At 41.4% G+C, this 18654-nt stretch overlaps 1 protein-coding gene across 2 annotated transcripts in view; it reads right to left on the bottom strand.

Moving 5' to 3' along the window:
* The window catches only part of LOC138745519 (collagen and calcium-binding EGF domain-containing protein 1-like), a 113019-nt gene that overhangs the window by 41580 nt on the left and 52785 nt on the right, over positions 1 to 18654 (bottom strand). For both annotated transcript variants that reach the window (XM_069902614.1, XM_069902615.1), the window contains exons 3-4: positions 13077 to 13211; positions 10771 to 10908 (exon numbers count right to left, since the gene is read on the bottom strand). In XM_069902614.1, the coding sequence (XP_069758715.1) occupies positions 10771 to 10908; positions 13077 to 13203 (265 nt within the window). In that variant the 5' untranslated portion in view covers positions 13204 to 13211. The remainder of the gene's footprint in view (positions 1 to 10770; positions 10909 to 13076; positions 13212 to 18654) is intronic.

Below are 18654 nucleotides of genomic sequence, written 5' to 3'. Positions count from 1 at the left end.
GTTAATGGGAATATAAGGAGAATACAGACAGTCCCCAGGTTACAAACGAAAGCCATTCCTAAGTCTGTCTTTAAGTCAAATTTGTTGGTAAGTCAGAACAGATCATATGGTTTTTATTTAGTGTCAGTTAGTCAAATGTTTGTCTTTGTATATAGTATATATTTTACCTTTCTATATGTATGTAGATATGGAACTAGGCACACTCAACACGGTGTTAACACCACTCTGATCTGACTTAAAATAGCAGATGGCATTCTCTTTTTTCAAGCCAACGCACCGCAAGTTGCATATAGACCACTCATAAGTACGAGCTGTCCGTACGTCGGACGTTCGTAACCTGGGGACTGACTGTAAAATGAAATTCTACAACGCAGCAATGAGTATTAACATTTGTCTCAGTAGATATCCAGCACAGATCTCGCGGCAGGGATTCTGACAGGAGGGTGTCATTAGCCTCGATTTTGAGACAGTGCCTGCCATTTTTTTTTGCGAGTCCGTATTTGTGGATTTTTGTGGTTACGAACAAGCCTTGAGTAACAAAACATCGATGCTCTCAAAGTCGCAGTTCATCATTGGTAAGGCACTTGTTCTTTCTTTCTTCTTCTTTGGCTTGGCTTCGCGGACGAAGATTTATGGAGGGGGTAAAAAGTCCACGTCAGCTGCAGGCTCGTTTGTGGCTGACAAGTCCGATGCGGGACAGGCAGACACGATTGCAGCGGTTGCAAGGGAAAATTGGTTGGTTGGGGTTGGGTGTTGGGTTTTTCCTCCTTTGCCTTTTGTCAGTGAGGTGGGCTCTGCGGTCTTCTTCAAAGGAGGTTGCTGCCCGCCAAACTGTGAGGCGCCAAGATGCACGGTTTGAGGCGTTATCAGCCCACTGGTGGTGGTCAATGTGGCAGGCACCAAGAGTTTTCTTTAGGCAAAACGGTCAACCAGTTTACCTATCTCGGCTGCACCATAAGGCACTTGTTATACTGTTACAAACTAACAACTCTTAATTTTTTTTTGGACTAAAGGGACTTTGTTAGCACTAACACAGGAACAGCAATGGAAAATTCACCAGACAATGGTAAATTCAAGATAATAGTTTATTAAATTAAACTTATTAACAACAAAACATTTATTACTTATCTCTAAACTGACTTAATTCTCAACTTATCCCCCACTATGCGCAAATGTGTGTGTGTGTGTGTGTGTGTGTGTGTGTGTGTGTGTGTGTGTGTGTGTGTGTGTGTGTGTGTGTGTGTGTGTGTGAAATTAAAGTCCCACTCTGAAAATCAATCTTTAAAATTTCAGCATCATTTTAGTTTTGCTTGAAGGTCTTAAATTCTCATTTCAGAAATGATTATAAAGTGCTTTGAAACATTATATCTTCAGGCCTTTTTATTCAGGATGTGGTTATTTTTTTTCCATGATGAATTCACAAGCCCAGACAAGGTTTAAACAAATGTGGTTATCTTCTTCCACTATGAAGTCACACAAAGTGGGCACACAAAAAAAAAATAGACCCAGTAGAAATCTGTCCTCTTTTCCAGAGAATGTGAAATGGTCTTCCTATTTCAAAAGTCACTGATTCTCCTTTTCTCAGGAGTAACACACAATAGCACCAATTCTGGTTACTGTAACTCAACCTTGTCTTTCACAAAGTTTCAACCCTTGTGTCACATTCGCAGGGGTTTTGACAATTATCCTCTCCAAACTGAACTCTTCCAAAACTCCACTCAAAATTTCTGAATTCAGTAATATATTTCTCCACATTATGTGACCACTATGCCATCAAGAAGAGTCCCAATTCTTGGAAACCACATGACCATCAGTTTTATTTTTTAACCATAATTCTGTTCCTTTTTCAAAACTGTTCCATATCTATAACAACCTCTGACCTCATCTTTGTTTAAGTGGCTTTGTTTAAAAACAGATGGCTTCTTCAGCAGTTCTTGAATAATTAAGAGCCACTTCATCCATGAGCTCTGTCTGTCCAAGACACATCAGCTCAGAGAATGAACACTCTTCTCAGAAAACAATGGTCCTGTATAAATGTGCTGTGAGCAGTGTGTGACCCTTACTAAGGATGCAGATACTGTATTTTTAACTCTATAATTTACTTTACTAAAACATTTTTATATATGGGAAATATAGTTTAACATTAAATTAAATATTAACACAATTCCGTTACAGCTCCTTCCCACAGAGACAAATTTTGAACTTCTGTCAACATTTTAAACTGCAATCTAGATTTCACAGCCTTAAAGAATATAACTAGAACATATAAATTCAACATCTAGATAAGTAATCAGCAATGATAATGTCTTATACCCAAGTCATACTCTTTTAAAATTAAACTCCAGTTCAATAATCGTCTCTACTTATTTTTAACTTTACTGATAGATTATGGTCAATGTAAACATGTAAACAATGCTTTATCCCATAATGTTGCAAAGCTAATACAAGAGGCAATAATTATTTTCCAATAGCAGAATGTCTCTTTTCAGTGTTTCTTGAATTTCTTAGATATATAAACCATTGGATTATCAGCTCCAAAAAAGATCGCCATCTTTTTTTAATAATAATTCAGCACTGGCTGAATTTTAAGCACAGGTTTATGACAGAACATGTCTTTCAGTTTGTCAAATGCTTTTTAACCTGAACATGCTCCCATTTTCCTTGGCTAAAAACATAACCAAGGGAACTCACTTAAGCATGACAACATTCAATCTTAGCTAAATTAACATTGGCCCTCAAAAATCTACCAAACAGCTTGTCTTTAAAATCCTGTGTGTTCTCACATCCCCTCTCAAGAGTTTTAATGTTAGCTTTATTTACCTTAGATGTTATCTGGTGTTCCCAGAAAGTCTTGCTCTAAGATGATTAGACATTGTTGAGAACAGAATTAACACTTCATCTCCTGGCTTAAAACTTCTCTGTTTTGCTTTTCTATTATTCCAACCCTTCATTTTGTCTTGAGCCACCATTAAATTCTCTTCAGCTACCTTACAAAGTTTTCTTCCAGCGATCTTTGAAATATAATCCAACAATTTCAACTGTATATCTTCATTAACCGACTATTCTTTTAATAACATTAGAGGGTTTCTAACCTCATGACCCCTTACTACAAACAAAAGTAAATCCTAATTCTTTTCATTTTCTTAACAATGTCCTCATTGTAGTTTTCAAAGTTGAATGGAACCTCTCCAAATCTCCCTGCGATTCTGGGGGTTTTGCAGATAATGCAATTTGTTTAGCTCCCAGTTTATAAATTAACTGACATAAAATTCTTTCCCTGATCTAATTGTATTTCTTCAGGCAAATGAAATGAGCTGAAATTTTTTTCAAGAGCCGCAGACGCAATTTTTTTTTGCTTTAATGTTCCTGAGTGACCTGGCTTCTGTAAACTTGGAAACGGCACACATAATAGTCAACAGACATTCATTTCCAGTTTTTGTTTTGGGCATTGGCCCAACTTTAGAAAAAAGGTCCTCCAAACAAAGATTTTAAAGGTCCTACTTTGGGACCTTCATTATATTTTCCCACAACTTGACAAGTGTGACATGTTTTACAAAATCTCTTAATATCTTTTGTCAAATTAGGCCAATAAAATTGTTTCATAATTTTGTAGACAGTTTCTGTCTGTCCACCTAAAAGTTTTCTATGAGCCATGTTCAAAATCTCATCTCTATAGGCTCTAGGAACTACAACTTGGTGAACCACTGCCCATTCTTCATTGGCAATAATCTCATGTAACCTATATTTTCTCATCAATGAACCTTTTTTTTTTAAACTTTATTTAAAATTTTATGACATGAATAAAATAAAAATTACATTTAAAGAAATAATAAAAAATAAGATAATAAAAATTAGAATAATACATCATTAAACTACACAAATTAACCCCCCCAATAATTATAACACAACATTAATCATCTAATTTAAAATTAGTCCAACCCTCCCCCCCAAAATAAAGAGTGAAGAATTAATTAACAATATTGTAAATAAAATAGAAAAAACCCCACTTACAAAAAAAGGATAAAACTTAACAACAAAAAAATTACTAACAACAAAAAAAATATCAATACTAAAATAATACCCTTAAACATATATTTAAATCAAACATAATACATGTATTTAACAAATGAAATCCACTTTAAAATTAAGTTCAAATATTAAAATCATATATCAACCACATATCTGTTATTCCAAAAAATCATAATTAATAATACATAAATACAGAATTTCCATTAATACCAAGTTTCCTTTATAATTCATCGAGAGAACAAAAACATCCCTTAGAAAAACAATCAGATAAACTTTTTATTCCCTTCCCCTCCCCTTATATAAAAAAGAAAAAAAAAGAAAAAAGTTCAAACTCATAAAATTCTCCATATTCTTCATTTATAACATCTTCAAAATTCTCTATCGAAATTAACTTAATTTTATTAAACTCTTCTCCCTCAATGTATTTGTACTTCTTTTTCTTCTTATCACCTTTCCCCTCATCTTCCTCTTCATCCAATTCAACATCCTCAATTTTTGACTTATTATCTTCTGTGACATCATCCTCTTAAAAAAGAAAGAAAAAAGAGAAACCCCCCCCAAAAAAAAGAGAAAAAAAGGAGAGAAAAAACCTCCTAATTCCCTCTCAATTACAATCAGAAAACAAAAAGAGTTAAAAAAAATTAATTATTTTAAAAAAATAATAAAAAAACCTTCACTTCTTAACCCAAAAATTAAAAAGAAAAAAAAACAGGTCGGAGGTCACGACTACCTACTCCTGTTTAAACCGCCCAAAGCGGTAACTCCCCCAAAATATTGGGTGTGAGATAACTCACAGGTAGCTGATGACTTCTGGAAACTAGTGCCCACCCAGTTCCCTCTCCCAACTCCCATTTCATTAAACTATCATCATTATTTAAACTATTTAAACTCTTCTCAAAAAAAAGATAAAAGATTTATTTTTTTAAATCAACGTTACCACTTCGGTCACCATTGCTTCCATTTCTTTTAAAAAACTGGATCCCACCTTACATCTCTACTCTCTTTGGAGACCTTGAAGGACTACATCGTTCCTGAAACTGCATGATTGGTAGAGACTGAGCAAAGTCCATAACTTCTTTAGGATTGTCAAAGAACTTTGGCTAATTTCCATCCTAAAAAATCTTCAGTACTGCAGAATACCTGAATGTTCCCTTATGTCTTTTTTTCCACAACCGTTCTTTCACAGAATTAAATTCGCGTCATTGAAACATAATTTCTTGACTCAAATTTTGATAGAAGAAAACAGGATTATTCTGAACCATCAAAGGAGATCTATTTTGCTGGGCATTTCTAATAGCCGTACGTAAAATTGTCTCTCTGTCACAATAGTTTAAACAACGGATCAGAACAGGTCTTGGATTCTGTCCTGAAAAAGATTTTCTTCTTAAAACTCTATAAGCACGTTCCAGTATTAAACCTTCAGGGAATTTATCCTGTCCTAACACTCGTGGAATCCATTCAGTAAAAAATTTTCTTGGATCTGGTCCTTCTATGCCTTCTGGCAAACCAACAATTTTCACGTTGTTCCGTCTAGATTGATTCTCCAAATAATCAACCTTTTTTGCTAAATTTTTATTTTGGATCTGCAATGTTTCAATTATTCTATTTTCATCTTGCAGTTGATCCTGTGCATCAACTAAACCTTGATCACACATTTCAAATCTTTCAATGGTTTCAAGCTTAAAAGCTCCATTAATGACTTCCACCATCGCATTAATCTTGGAAATAAACGGGTTCACAAAATTAGCTAAGTGACTCGATAAAGAATATATCTTATCTTCAAGATCCTTAACAGACATTTCAACAGAAGTAGATTCAGGCATAATGGGGTCTTGCTGTTCCTTAGAGACCACGGGATCTTCTGTCCCTTCCCTTAATTTAGTATCTTTTCTAGCAGTTTGACTTCGTATAAAAATCCCTCTCAAAGTCCCCCCAGCAATGCCAGGAGACTGAAGATCAGGGTTATCTTTAAGCCAAATCTCTTTAATCATCTTCACTGAATCGATGTCTGGAAAAACCGTTGTAATTGAAGATGCATTTTGCAGCGCCACCACTGTAGCAGTCGAATGACAGCTCTTTAACTCTCCAGCTGGTGGCGCCCCAGCTGATTCAACTGTCAAAGACTGAGTAACAGCACTCACAGTGGCCGTTGTGTGAAACACTGGCACCCGTCCAGCCCCTTGTTCTGAAAGCTGCTGAGTGCGACCTTCAGAGAGCCTCACCGGCTTAAAACGGAGTTTCAATGCCGAACTCTGCACGTCTTCCTCTGGATCCATTCTACGCTGAGTCCTGGCTTCTTGTAAACAAGTAGGCTCAGACAATTTCGGAAAATGTAGTTTTTTAACAGTCTGTTGATGTTTTCTTTTACCTTTTTTTGCAGATAAACCATTAGGCACTAATCCAGCACCTCATTATTTATAAACTTTTAAAAGAACTTTAACGGGCACTTAAAGACAAAACAATAAATCAGAGTCAGGAGAGGTGTGGAAGGCACGTCTGTTCCCTACGCCATCTTGCCACGCCCCCCAATGAACCTTCTTTGAAATAATATCCAACTGATACTGTTTTAATTCAGCAAGACCACTATCTTTTTTTTAAATATTTTATTTATGATTTTCCAAACTTAAGTTCAAACATTGTCAATGTCAATATTAACAACATCAATTGTCAATTTTATACAAATTTCCTGTAGAGTTCAAGCTTTTCCCCTTCCCTTCCTTCCTCTTCCCTTCCTTCCTCTTCCCTTCCCTCCCCTCCCCTCCCCTTCCCTTCCTTCCCCTTCCCTCCCCATCCCTTCCCTGCCCTTCCCTTCCTTCCCCTTCCCTTCCTTCCCCTTCCCTTCCTTCCCCTTCCCTTCCTTCCCCTTCCCTTCCTTCCCCTTCCCTTCCTTCCCCTTCCCTTCCTTCCCTTCCTTCCCCTTCCCTTCCTTCCCCTTCCCTTCCCTCCCCTTCCCTTCCCTCCCCTTCCCTTCCTTCCCCTCCTTCCCCTTCCCTTCCCCTTCCCCTTCCCTCCCCTTCCCTTCCCTTTCCCTTCCCCTTCCCTCCCCTTCCCCTTCCCTTCCTTCCCCTTCCCTTCCTTCCCCCCCTTCCCTTCCTTCCCCCCCTTCCCTTCCTTCCCCTTCCCTTCCTTCCCCTTCCCTTCCTCCCCCCCCCCATACCCTCCACATTTAACACTTAACACAATTACACAAAACACTCAGGACATTCACAACAAAGGTAGAAAAAAATGTATCAGGGGTTTATGGGTTTGTCATGTCACAGGTTAAACAAGACCACTATCTTCGCTTTGTTTCTCTATTAATTTTGTTCTGGATGCTAACAAATATTTATCCAGCGGCTGTGCGCGGTCACAGACTTTTCAATCGTTTTGGACATCACTGCCTTCAGTGTCACTCCTTCAAGTTCAAAATCAGAATTCTGACTTTAACAAGGAAATATTTAGCATGACTGGTGATTCACAGTTTACCTCTTTAATCTCACAATCAGTTCGGCTACTGCACCTGACAACTTGTTTGTTTTATCTCAGTCTGTTTATTTCTGGACCTGACCGTCTGCTTCTTTCTGCTGCTACACCTTTCAAACTTTCTTTCAATCAATTTTCCCAGTACTATCTTCGCTGTCCAGGGTTTTAGATATAACTTTTAATTCAGGTTACACAGCTTTTTCTATACTGACAACAATTGGAGACTTTACTCCAGAGACAACCTTATCTCTCAACACAAAAGATTTAAATTCCTTCCTACTTTTACCAACAAATTCCTTTTTTACTTCCCTGTATTTCACCCCTTTTAACAAAAGCTTCTGGTGCTACTGGTTCATGCACTCTCTCTTTTCAAGAAAAAGATCAATTTCACTTGGCCCACACATAAGTTTCGTTTTCGAAACCCACTCATCTGTATTTTTTACAAAATTTGACCAAGTTTGGAAAGTTGCACTTGGCCCATAGAAGTTAGAGAGAAGGCACTCTCTGGTGAAGGAATTGGTTTTGGGGTTTGAAACAATCTCATCTGCAAATTCTGCAGAATCTGACCAAGTCTCACTTTCAAATCTACACAGATCAGTGTTGCCAAACACTTACTAAAATCCATTGCTGTTGTTTATCCAGACACACAATAAGCTTTTTAATTAGCTTTCAAAACGATTTTTAAATAAACAAATCAAATATTTATTGATCACATAAGCTCTAATTAAGTTCAAAACTTTGGTTTTCACCCCAGTACCTCTCTCAAGAGCGAGATGAGACAATGGTAAATTCAAAATGATAATTTTTAAATTAAACTATTAACAACAAAACATTTCTTACTTATCTCTAAACTTACTTAACTCTAAACCTAACCCATGTGTGTGTGTGTGTGTGTGTGTGTGTGTGTGTGTGTGTGTGTGTGCCACTCTGAAAAGTCAATCTTTAAGAGTTCAGCATCATTTTAGTCTTGGTTGAAGGTCTTAAATTCTTAGTTCAGAAATAATTATAAAGCACTTTTAAACATTAAATCTTCAGGCCTTTTTACTCACGATGTGGTTATTTTCTTCCATGATGAATTCACAACCCAGACAAGGGTTAAACAAATGTGGTTATCTTCCAATATGAAGTCACAAACCAGACAAAGGTTAAATGAAGTGGCCACACAAAAAATAGACCCAGTAGAAATCTGTCCTTTTTTCCAAAGAGAATGTGAAATGGCCTTCCTTATTTCAAAAGTCACTGATTCTGTGCTCTCCTTTCCCCAGGAGTAACACAAAACGGCTCCAATTCTGGTCACTGTAACTCAACCCTGTCTTTCACAAGGTTTCAACCCCTGTGACACAGGGGTTTTGACTTTTGTACTCTCCAAACTGAACTCTTCCAAAACTGAACTCAAAATGTCTGAATTCAGTAATACATTTCTCCAAATCATGTGATCATTACATCATTACCAAGGTGAGTCCCAATTCTTGGAAACCACATGACCATCAGTTTTATTTCTACCAAAATTTTGTTCTTTTTTTCAAAACTGTTCTATATCCATAACAACCTCTGACCTCATCTCTGTTCAAGAGGCTTAAATGGCTTTGATTAAAAACAGATGCTTCCTCACCAGTTCTTGAATAATTAAGAGCCACTTGAAATCCATGAGCTCTGTCTGTCCAAGGCACACCAGCTCTGAGAATGAACACTCTTCTCAGAAAACAATGGTTCGATATAAATGTGCTATGACCTGTGTGTGACTCTGTACCAACTACAGCTAACTTCTAAAAATAGATACCATATTTTAACTCTATGGAACACACCTTGAGAGTGAACAGATTCATTGCCACTGAACTGCAATTCACTCCTTCAAATTCAAGGGAAAGATCACAAGAGGCCAAATATAGGGTAAGTTCCAGTTACTTGAATTAGTTGCACTTAGTTGAATATTTTAATTGTTCTACTCAGATCATTGTCTGAAGATGGGGTGCAAAATCATTGAGGACCCCTTCTACCCCACACACAGCACCGTTCAGCTACTCCCATCTGGAAAGAGATCCAGGAGGATCAGAGCCAGCACCACCAGACTGAGAGGCAGCTTCTTCCCACGGGCAGAGAGAACGCTGAATGACCAAAGGAACTGCTCACATCTGAGATGCCCATATTCACGAAACAATTATAAAGCACTTTTAAACATTAAATCTGGCTGGAGTCCAAGAGGTTAAATGCCAAACACATCGTTTATTTATCTATTTGTGTAGATGAATACGGCATCACCTACAGCTCCTAGAACGCTTCCACCAGCGTTGTCTCCGCTCCATCCTCAACATTCATTGGAGCGCTTTCATCCCTAACGTCGAAGTACTCGAGATGGCAGAGGTCGACAGCATCGAGTCCACGCTGCTGAAGAACCAGCTGCGCTGGGTGGGTCACGTCTCCAGAATGGAGGACCATCGCCTTCCCAAGATCGTGTTATATGGCGAGCTCTCCACTGGCCACCGTGACAGAGGAGCACCAAAGAAAAGGTACAAGGACTGCCTAAAGAAATCTCTTTGTGCCTGCCACATTGACCACCGCCAGTAGGCTGATATCGCCTCAAACCGTGCATCTTGGCGCCTCACAGTTTGGCGGGCAGCAACCTCCTTTGAAGAAGACCGCAGAGCCCACCTCACTGACAAAAGGCAAAGGAGGAAAAACCCAACCCACCAATTTTCCCCTGCAACCGCTGCAACCGTGTCTGCCTGTCCCGCATCGGACTTGTCAGCCACAAACGAGCCTGCAGCTGACGTGGACTTTTACCCCCTCCATAAATCTTCGTCCGCGAAGCCAAGCCAAAGAAAGAGAAGATGAATACGTATTGGTGATGCAAGGCGTGGCACCGATACCTCTTTCGTGATGGTAGCAGTCAGAACAGAATGTGGGCTGGGTGGTGTGGATCCTTGATGATTGCTGCTGCTCTCCGACAGAAGTGTTCCCTGTAGATGTTCTCGATGGTGGGGAGGTTTTGCCTGTGATGTCCACTACCCTTTGCAGGGCTTTACACTCAGGGCTATTGGAGTTCTCAAACCAGACTGTGATGCAGCCAATTTAGGCGGAAGTCGTAAAGCAAGGAACCTGACCAACTCGACCATGCTGACCAAGTGTTTTCAGAATGTTAAGTACAACAGAGGGAATTGTTAATATTGAACCCATATGCTTTCAGAACTAGATTTTATTATAATTTGAAACTGAGCACAATCTTTCAAATGCCCTTTTGTAAAATTCATCAGATCCCTCCAAAGGAACATTCACTCTTACCGTTAAAATCTCTGAGACAGGACTTGCCATCAACGCTCAAGTAAAATCCTTCTTGACACTCGCAGGTGTAGCTTCCACGTGTGTTGATGCACTTGTGATCACAAAGTGTGCTGTTATGCACCGAACACTCGTCTATATCTGTGGAGGCCGGGGGGGCGGGGGGTAAGTCACACATTATGCATCTCAAACAAGCCCACGTTTAAATCCCGAAAGCTGTATGTTACTCTTGGTGTAAAAATGACAAATGATTTCTCTGTAAATCTGTACCCAAACAGAGGCAAAATCAACACAGGCTGATTGTCTTTGGGCATCATGTGACCTTTCTTGCTCCAAGACTATTTGGCCATTTTTGGATTTTTACCCCACTGCGCTATTTAACAAGGTAATAGGATTTCCCACAAGCAACTTTCAGAACTGTTATCCTCCTCTACACTCAGTCCTATTGCAGCATCTTGACCTCTGTGTCCCGGTTTTAAGGCGCCTATACCCCGTGTCCCCATTTCCCATGACCGGTTTTATACCCAACCACCAGCTGGTTTGTACTGGTGTTCGTCCTGTGGTTTACCCATGGACCCAGTCTGGAGTATATATTATGAAAGGTTAAAAATGGCTGGAGTCCAAGAGGTTAAATGCCAAACATCCCCTTACCTCCATCGATGTTGCTTGACTTACAGGCTGGAGTGTAGAGACTCGCTCACCAGAGCCTTTCCATCATCTACAGGCCAGGTCTGTGATGAATTACTCTCCATTGTCTTAATGGAGTCAATACCATCCAGGATAAAGCTTCATTACCATCCCAATCACCATCTAAGAATTCATCAGTGGAGCATGTCCAACCTTTCCTTACTGTATTACTTGAACTCCATGTCCCAGATTCATGATCTCTGCCACTAAGAACATCAAATTCAGTATTAGAACCATAGAGTACCACAGCACAGAAATGGTTCTGTCAACCCATCTAGTTTGTGCTGCGATTATAACCCTCCATACTTCTCCCATCCATGTACCTGCCCAAATTTTTCTTAAATATCAAAAATGAGCCCACATTCACCACTTCAGCTGGCAGCTCATTCCACACTCCCACCACTCTCTGAGTGAAGAAGTTCCCCCCAATTTCTCCCTTAACATCTGTGATGGTACAGACCTATCACCAATGTACATAGTGTATATAGTTACTGTATCTAGACTGTGCTTACAGCGATTGGCTGAGAGCTAAGCCACGCCTACTGTCTGGGCCTTAAAGGGTTGTGTCCCTAGCCAGGTCGGATCATTCCGGACTGGTCGGCCACCTGTGAAGAGCTCCTGTCTTTTGCTAATAAAAGCCTTGGTTTGGATCAACAAGTCTTTGGTTCTTTCGACGAGCTCTACAACATCTCACCTTTCACCCTTATCCCATGTCTTCTTGTCTCACCTACCCTCCGTGGAAAAAGCTCATATTTACCCCTCATAATTTTGTACACCTTGATCAAATCTCTTCTCATTCTTCTATACTCCAGGGAATAAAGTCTGAACCTTTCCCTCTATCTCAGTTCCCAGCAACATCCTTGTATACCTTTCATGAACTCTTTCAATCTTATTGATATGCGGGGAAGCACCAACCATATGCAGGTCTCCCCGTTCCTTCATCCTCACCGGAGCAACAAACCCAACGTCAAAGAACCTTCAGCAGGAGGTCTGCAACGTTTCCCACAATATCACCGCCTTGAGGGCAATTAAGAATGGGAAACTGTCACTGCCAGCAATGTCCATGCCACAAAGTGAAGATATAAAATCTACAAAATGTACTACAGCAACACATAAAGCTTTTGAGGGACGCAAATAAACTAAAATGACATCTGAGTTGAGGAATATTTACGAGGGGACTGTAATCATTTTCCTGCAAACAGAAATGTTTCAGAGGAGATTTATTACTGGATTACAAAAACCCGAGGGAGCTAAGTAAAGTAAACAAGAAGCAAGATATGACATGACAATTTTCTTTTTACACATGATTCATGGCCTGATTTCCCTCAACGGCTTTTTACCATCGACAAAGCACAGCACCAAATTCAGGAGGCATGGAATACTCTCCACTTGTCCATAAATTGAGAATGTTCTCACCATTCAGCCTATTCACCACCCTGCATCTTCTCTTGCCCTTCACCACAGTGTGTGCCATCCACATAGATCCAGCCCACAATAGGCCAAACGGCTATCTTCTACACAGCAAGTTTCTGGTCACAAAATGCCACATAAACACATTGGAAAGTAGCGCCCGGGGTTGTAGCACCTATCATTTCTTTTGGAAAAAAAAATAAAGATCTCACCTAGGCAGTAAGGTGTCTGACGATTTCGATGCCGCTCTCGGTCAAAGCGGTATCCTGGATAACACGTACACACCACACGCCCAAAATTGTCAGTGCATTGCTGTTCACAGTGTGAGGCAACACACATATCGGTAGCTGGAGGCGAAAGACACCAAGTTAGTACTTGGGAACTCTCCATGAGAGTTCTCAATGCTTTTCTGATTAAGTTCATACGATCACTTCTGGGTTCAGATGACACGCTGCATAACAATGAAGGTTCAGGCGGAACCCTGAGATTCATTTTCCTGAGGGCAAAGCAGAATTACTACTTATTGGTAGTGCAAAAGCAAACTGTACACAGTGTATACATGGAAACACATAGAAATGTAAAAAACTGACTGCAATACACGGAGGGAGAAAAAAAAATCAATAAAGTTTGAGTCCTTAAATGAGTCCTTGATTGAGTTTGATGTTGAGGAGTCTGATGGTGGAAGGGGAGCAGCTGTTCCTGAACCTGGTGGTGCAGTGGCACCTATACCGCTTTCCTGATGGTAGCAGTGAGAACGGAGCATGTGCCGAGTGATGTGAATCCTTGATGATTGCTGCTGCTCTCCGATGGCAGCGTTCCCTGTAGATGTTCTTGACGGTGGGGAGGGTTTTGCCTGTGATGTCCTGGGCTGGGTCCACTACCTTTTGGAGGGTTTTGGTGTCCCCGTACCAAGTTGTGATACAGCTGGTCAGCAAACTTTCCACCACACATAAGTAGAAATTTGCCAGGGTTTCTGATGACATGCTTTCTTCAAGATGCCATTAGAGTGTTGGGTCCAGGAAAGATCCTCCAAGAGAGTGAATCACAGAACTATCAGGGTCTAATAAACGTCGACTTGATTCAGTCATCTCCTTCAGAGAAAACACCTGCAATCTTTTCCTAGTCTGGCCAGATGTTACTTCAGTTCAAGACAAGACAGGTTTATTGTCATCTGATTACACAAGTATAATCCAAAGTGTTTTTCGATCCTCGATCCAAAAAATGTAGATACACAATCAGACTTAACGCACATAGACAAGCAATACATACTCAGGACGTGTATTCTTATATACAAATAAATAAATAATTATTGCTTTGTTAATATTAGAATCTCGGAGGGTCAATGTGAGCAGTTCCTTTGGCCGTTCAGTATTCTCACTGCCCGTGGGAAGAAGCTGTTCCTCAGCCTGGTGGCGCTGGCTCTGATCCTCCTGGATCTCTTTCTGGATAGGAGCAGCTGAAAGATTCTGGTGTGCAGAGTAGAAGGGGATCCTCAATGACTATGTACGTCTTCTTCAGACAATGATCCTGGAAGATTCTATTGAAGGGGAGGTGGGGGGAGTAAGGAGATTCTAGTGATCCTCTCTGCCGCTCTTTTGGTCCAATCCGTTTTTCTGAAGCAACTGTCACACACTGTGATACAGGCAGCCAGGACGCTCTCGATAGAGGTCCTGTAGAAGGTTGCCAGTAGCCTTAGCCCCGCAAATTGAAGGAACAACACCTGATTTTCCGCTTGGGCACTCTCCATTAACATAGTCTTTTCTGGTTTCTGTCCTCCTCTTCTACCTCCCAGTTCTCCTTCCTCCCTTCACCCAGCCATCCCTCCTCCCCTTGATCACTGCTGTCCCCTCCCTCCCTTCTCCATCCACCTCCTTGCCTTTGCAACCACCCCTACCCCCTTTCTCTTTTGTTTGAGCACCTGCCAACATTTTTCCATACCTTGATGAAGGTATGGCATCATAACCTTGACGTCAGTTCTGTATCTTTACCTTTACTAATATAAAGGACACTGCTTGACCTGTTGAGTTTCTCCAGTGTCGTGTTTTTACTTGTCTTCTCAGGGAGTGCAGTCGCTGTTGCACCTTCCTGACAATGTTGTGTGCCCAGTTATTGCCCAACAAGCAATAATTTCAAGAACAATTAATCATTGCCAATAGTTGATGCACCAACACCCTGTGAAGACAGGAGCGGAGAATTGGTTAAGTCTACTGGTGGGGCAATGTCAAGTTTTTAAAGATGTTGAATGGAAAGCGAAACATGTGAGGTCTTGTGTGCAGCACCAAGCACAGACCTGAACTCAGTTAAGTATGCAAGGTTCAGGTTGCATCAGGTTATTCCATGCTGGTTACTCCAATACAGGTGCTTCTCAACTTACAATGGGTTATGTTCTTGCAAACCCATTGTAAGCTGAAAAATCGTGTCGATAAAGAATACAGGTATACCTTGTATAACACCAACAGTCCTGATCCCACTGCTCCGCTCTCTCCCCACGGCCCTGTATCAGTCCCTGCAAGCTTTCCGTCCGAACGAAAAGAAGTGATTGACCAAGGAGGCTACAAAGAATTCATCTTCGAGGAATTATCAATGTTTATTGGAAAAATTAATGATGCTTGGCAGTGTGGTTACTGTTTTATGACTGTACATCGGAGAGACTGGACGCCGACTGGGAGATCTCTTCGCTCTGTTCGCATCCTTGGATCTCCCAGTGGCCAACCATTTCAATTCTGTGCTGCACTCCCAAGCTCACGTCTGTCCATGGCCTCATGTACTGTCAAACCGAAAACCATCTGTAAATTGGAGGAGCAACACCTGATTTTCCACCTGGGCACCCCCCATCTTATGGCATTAAGATCGACCTCTCCGGTTTCTATTAGCCCACTCCCCATTCTCTCTCTCTTCCCCCTTCCCTCAGTCTTCTTTCCTCTAGCTCCACCCCTTACCTCTCCATCTCCCCCCTCTCCTCCCCCACGCCCCGTTTACTGCTATTCCTTCCCTCCCTTATCCACCTCCTGCCTGTGGGACTGTACTCCTCCCCCCCTCGACATTTTGTCCTTACCTTGATGAAGGGCTCAGGCCTGAAACGTTTGACCTGCTGAGTTTCTACAGCGTTGACTTCAATCATGGTGTCTGCAGACTTTCGTATTTTACTCTGGCATTCAATTTACACAGGAATTTGTGCCATTCACATTCTCTTCTCATCTCCACCTAAAACATAATCCATCTCTCTGACTTTCTCTCTGGGTTTCTCTCTGACTTTCCCTTACTGCCCTATTTAACTTTTTAAAATTTGTTTCTAACTTTTTCAGTTCTGTTGAAAGGCCAACAAACTGAAATATTAAAGCCAGTTTCTCTCTCCCAGGAATCCCTGAAGAGGAATAGATTATAAAAGCAGGGATGTGATGTTGAGGCCTTGGTGAAACCTCACGTGGAGAACTGTGAGCAGTTTTTGGGCTCCTCAATTATGAAAGGATGTGCTGACGTTGGAGAAGGTTCATTACAGGTTCACAAGGATGATTCGGGGAATGAAAGGGTTATCATACGAGGAGCGTTTGACAGCTCTTGGCCTGTACTTGTTGGAATTTAGGAGAATGAGAGGGGATCTCATCGAAACATTTTGAATATTGAAGGGCATGGACAGAGTAGATGTCGAAAGGTTGTTTCCCACGGTGGGAGAGTCTAGGACAAGAGGGCATAACTTCAGGATTGAAGGGTGTCTGCTTAGAACGGAGTTCCATAGGAATTTTCTCAGCCAGGAGGGTGGAATTTTTTGCCACAGGCAGTTGTGGAGGCCAAGTCAGAGAATGATAAGTGTTTGGTTAGCCAGGACATCAAAGGTTATGGGATAAGGCCGGGCAGTGGGACTGAGTGGGACTCCTGATTGAATGGCGGAGCAGTTCTCGATGGGCTGAATAGCCTGTCTCTACTCCTGTGTCTTATGGTGTGCAACATTTCCCTGCGTCACCTGGTTTTATTTCAAATTTCTGGCATCTGCAGCACTTTGTTTGCAGAGTACTAGTTGCTTCCTTCTTTCTTCTGATGCAACCTGCTGCAGAATGCGGTAGTCTCCCAAGCAGATTAGGGGCTAGTCTGTCATCCCTTTCCATTATAGTAGCATATAGCAACAGTAGATCCACCAAGTCGTCGCGGGTAGCAGTTTCTACCGCTCCCATGGGTTAAATATGCAACCATCAAGGTGTTAAGCGAGTCCTCACGCAAAGCAAGCTGCCAGGTTGTTTAGATTTGATAAGATAAAGTTTATAGCTGGCAACGACACAAGTGAGCCTAATTATGTTTCATACAACAGAGATAGGAATACAGGAAAGAGGGGATTAAGGATCAATACCTGAACAGAGTTCCTAACATGTTAATTCTGACAAATTCTTGCCTTTACCTATTAAAAGCACAGATTCACATCTTATGCAATAATTTAATTGCATGACAGGACGAGGACGAGGATTCACATGCCAAGGTGCCTTCTGCCGCAGGACAAACCAGTGGAACACTTCCAGAATAGGGCTTCCAGTTCCACAAGCATTTTTCACTCAGGCTCTGTCAGAACTGGAGGTTGGAGCAGCTGAACTTGTTTTTCCTTTTCTCCACGTCCGCAGTCCCTTGTTTTAATTTTTAAATATTTAAAAATTTAGACAAACAGCACGGTTACCAGGTGGGCAGTGCTGCCCGAGCTCAGTGGAGCGCCACTCCGGCACCTCTGTGAGAAAGGCAAAACAAACAAGTGGGGAATTTTAACCAGTGGGCAATTTAACAGCGGCCGCATATTAGATACGGGCAAGGCCAGCGTCACGGCCCCGCTGAGCACTATTCTGGACATACAAGGAACCGGTTTCTTTCACGATTGGTTCACTTGTCCTCCTTCCTCGTCCTATCGTACGCTCTCAATTATACAACGCCAAATATAACATGGCAGCCAATGAGGCCAGGTCTCGCGAGACCTCCCTGTCGCTGTTTATTTTGCTGCCACTGGCGCCCCCCCGCCCTTGGCGCTATTTTGTGTTGATATGCTGGTGGGCCCCATCCTCCAAGGTTACCCTAATGCCCCTCTGTTAGATTTGTCCTGACCCTGACTCGGAATACAGGGGATTTGACGGAAGCAGGTGTTGGGGTGGGGGATGGGGTGGTGGCTGGTGGTGGAAAAATACCACTTAGAACATTTGATCGCTTTTGGTGACACCTAAAAAATATTAGCACTGCGCCCCTGACGGTAACAGGCCCTTTTGGCCCACCACCCAAATACACCCAATTGGCCTACAACCCCTCAAATAATTAATGAACCTCCCGCGATGCTGCCACAAAACGTTGAATTTCATGACTTGTTTGTGCCAATACATTCTGATTAAACAGGCTAAATTCAATAAGAATTAATTTAATGTTTTTCCAACTTCCTACGTGATACAACAAATCTGAAATTATCTTTGTGTTCAGCTTGAAGTCGTCTATCACAATCCCTTTTTTCGGGAGGCGTTCCTTGTGAAAATATGTATTGTCCAGTGTTAACTACATTCATTTGCTAATAATTCCCAGAGTTAGTCTCTTCACTTTCTCATACTGAGTTCCCTGAAAGGATTCTATTCCTTTTCTCTCAATTTCTCCATCTCTGGAGTCTAGGATGGAGATGACCTTTCCTCAGCCTTCGCTGGGCTTTCTTGGCTATTGAGCTGGTGTTGAGGGACCAGGTGAGATTCTCCGCCAAGTACACACCAAGAAACCTGGTACTCTTGACAATCTCAACGGTAGAACCATCAATGGTCAGCAGAGAGTGATCCCTCCCTGGGC

The sequence above is a fragment of the Narcine bancroftii genome, chromosome 11, assembly GCF_036971445.1.
Source record: "Narcine bancroftii isolate sNarBan1 chromosome 11, sNarBan1.hap1, whole genome shotgun sequence".
Classification (NCBI taxonomy): Eukaryota; Metazoa; Chordata; class Chondrichthyes; order Torpediniformes; family Narcinidae; genus Narcine; species Narcine bancroftii.
This window is presented reverse-complemented; position numbering and strand designations above follow the sequence as displayed.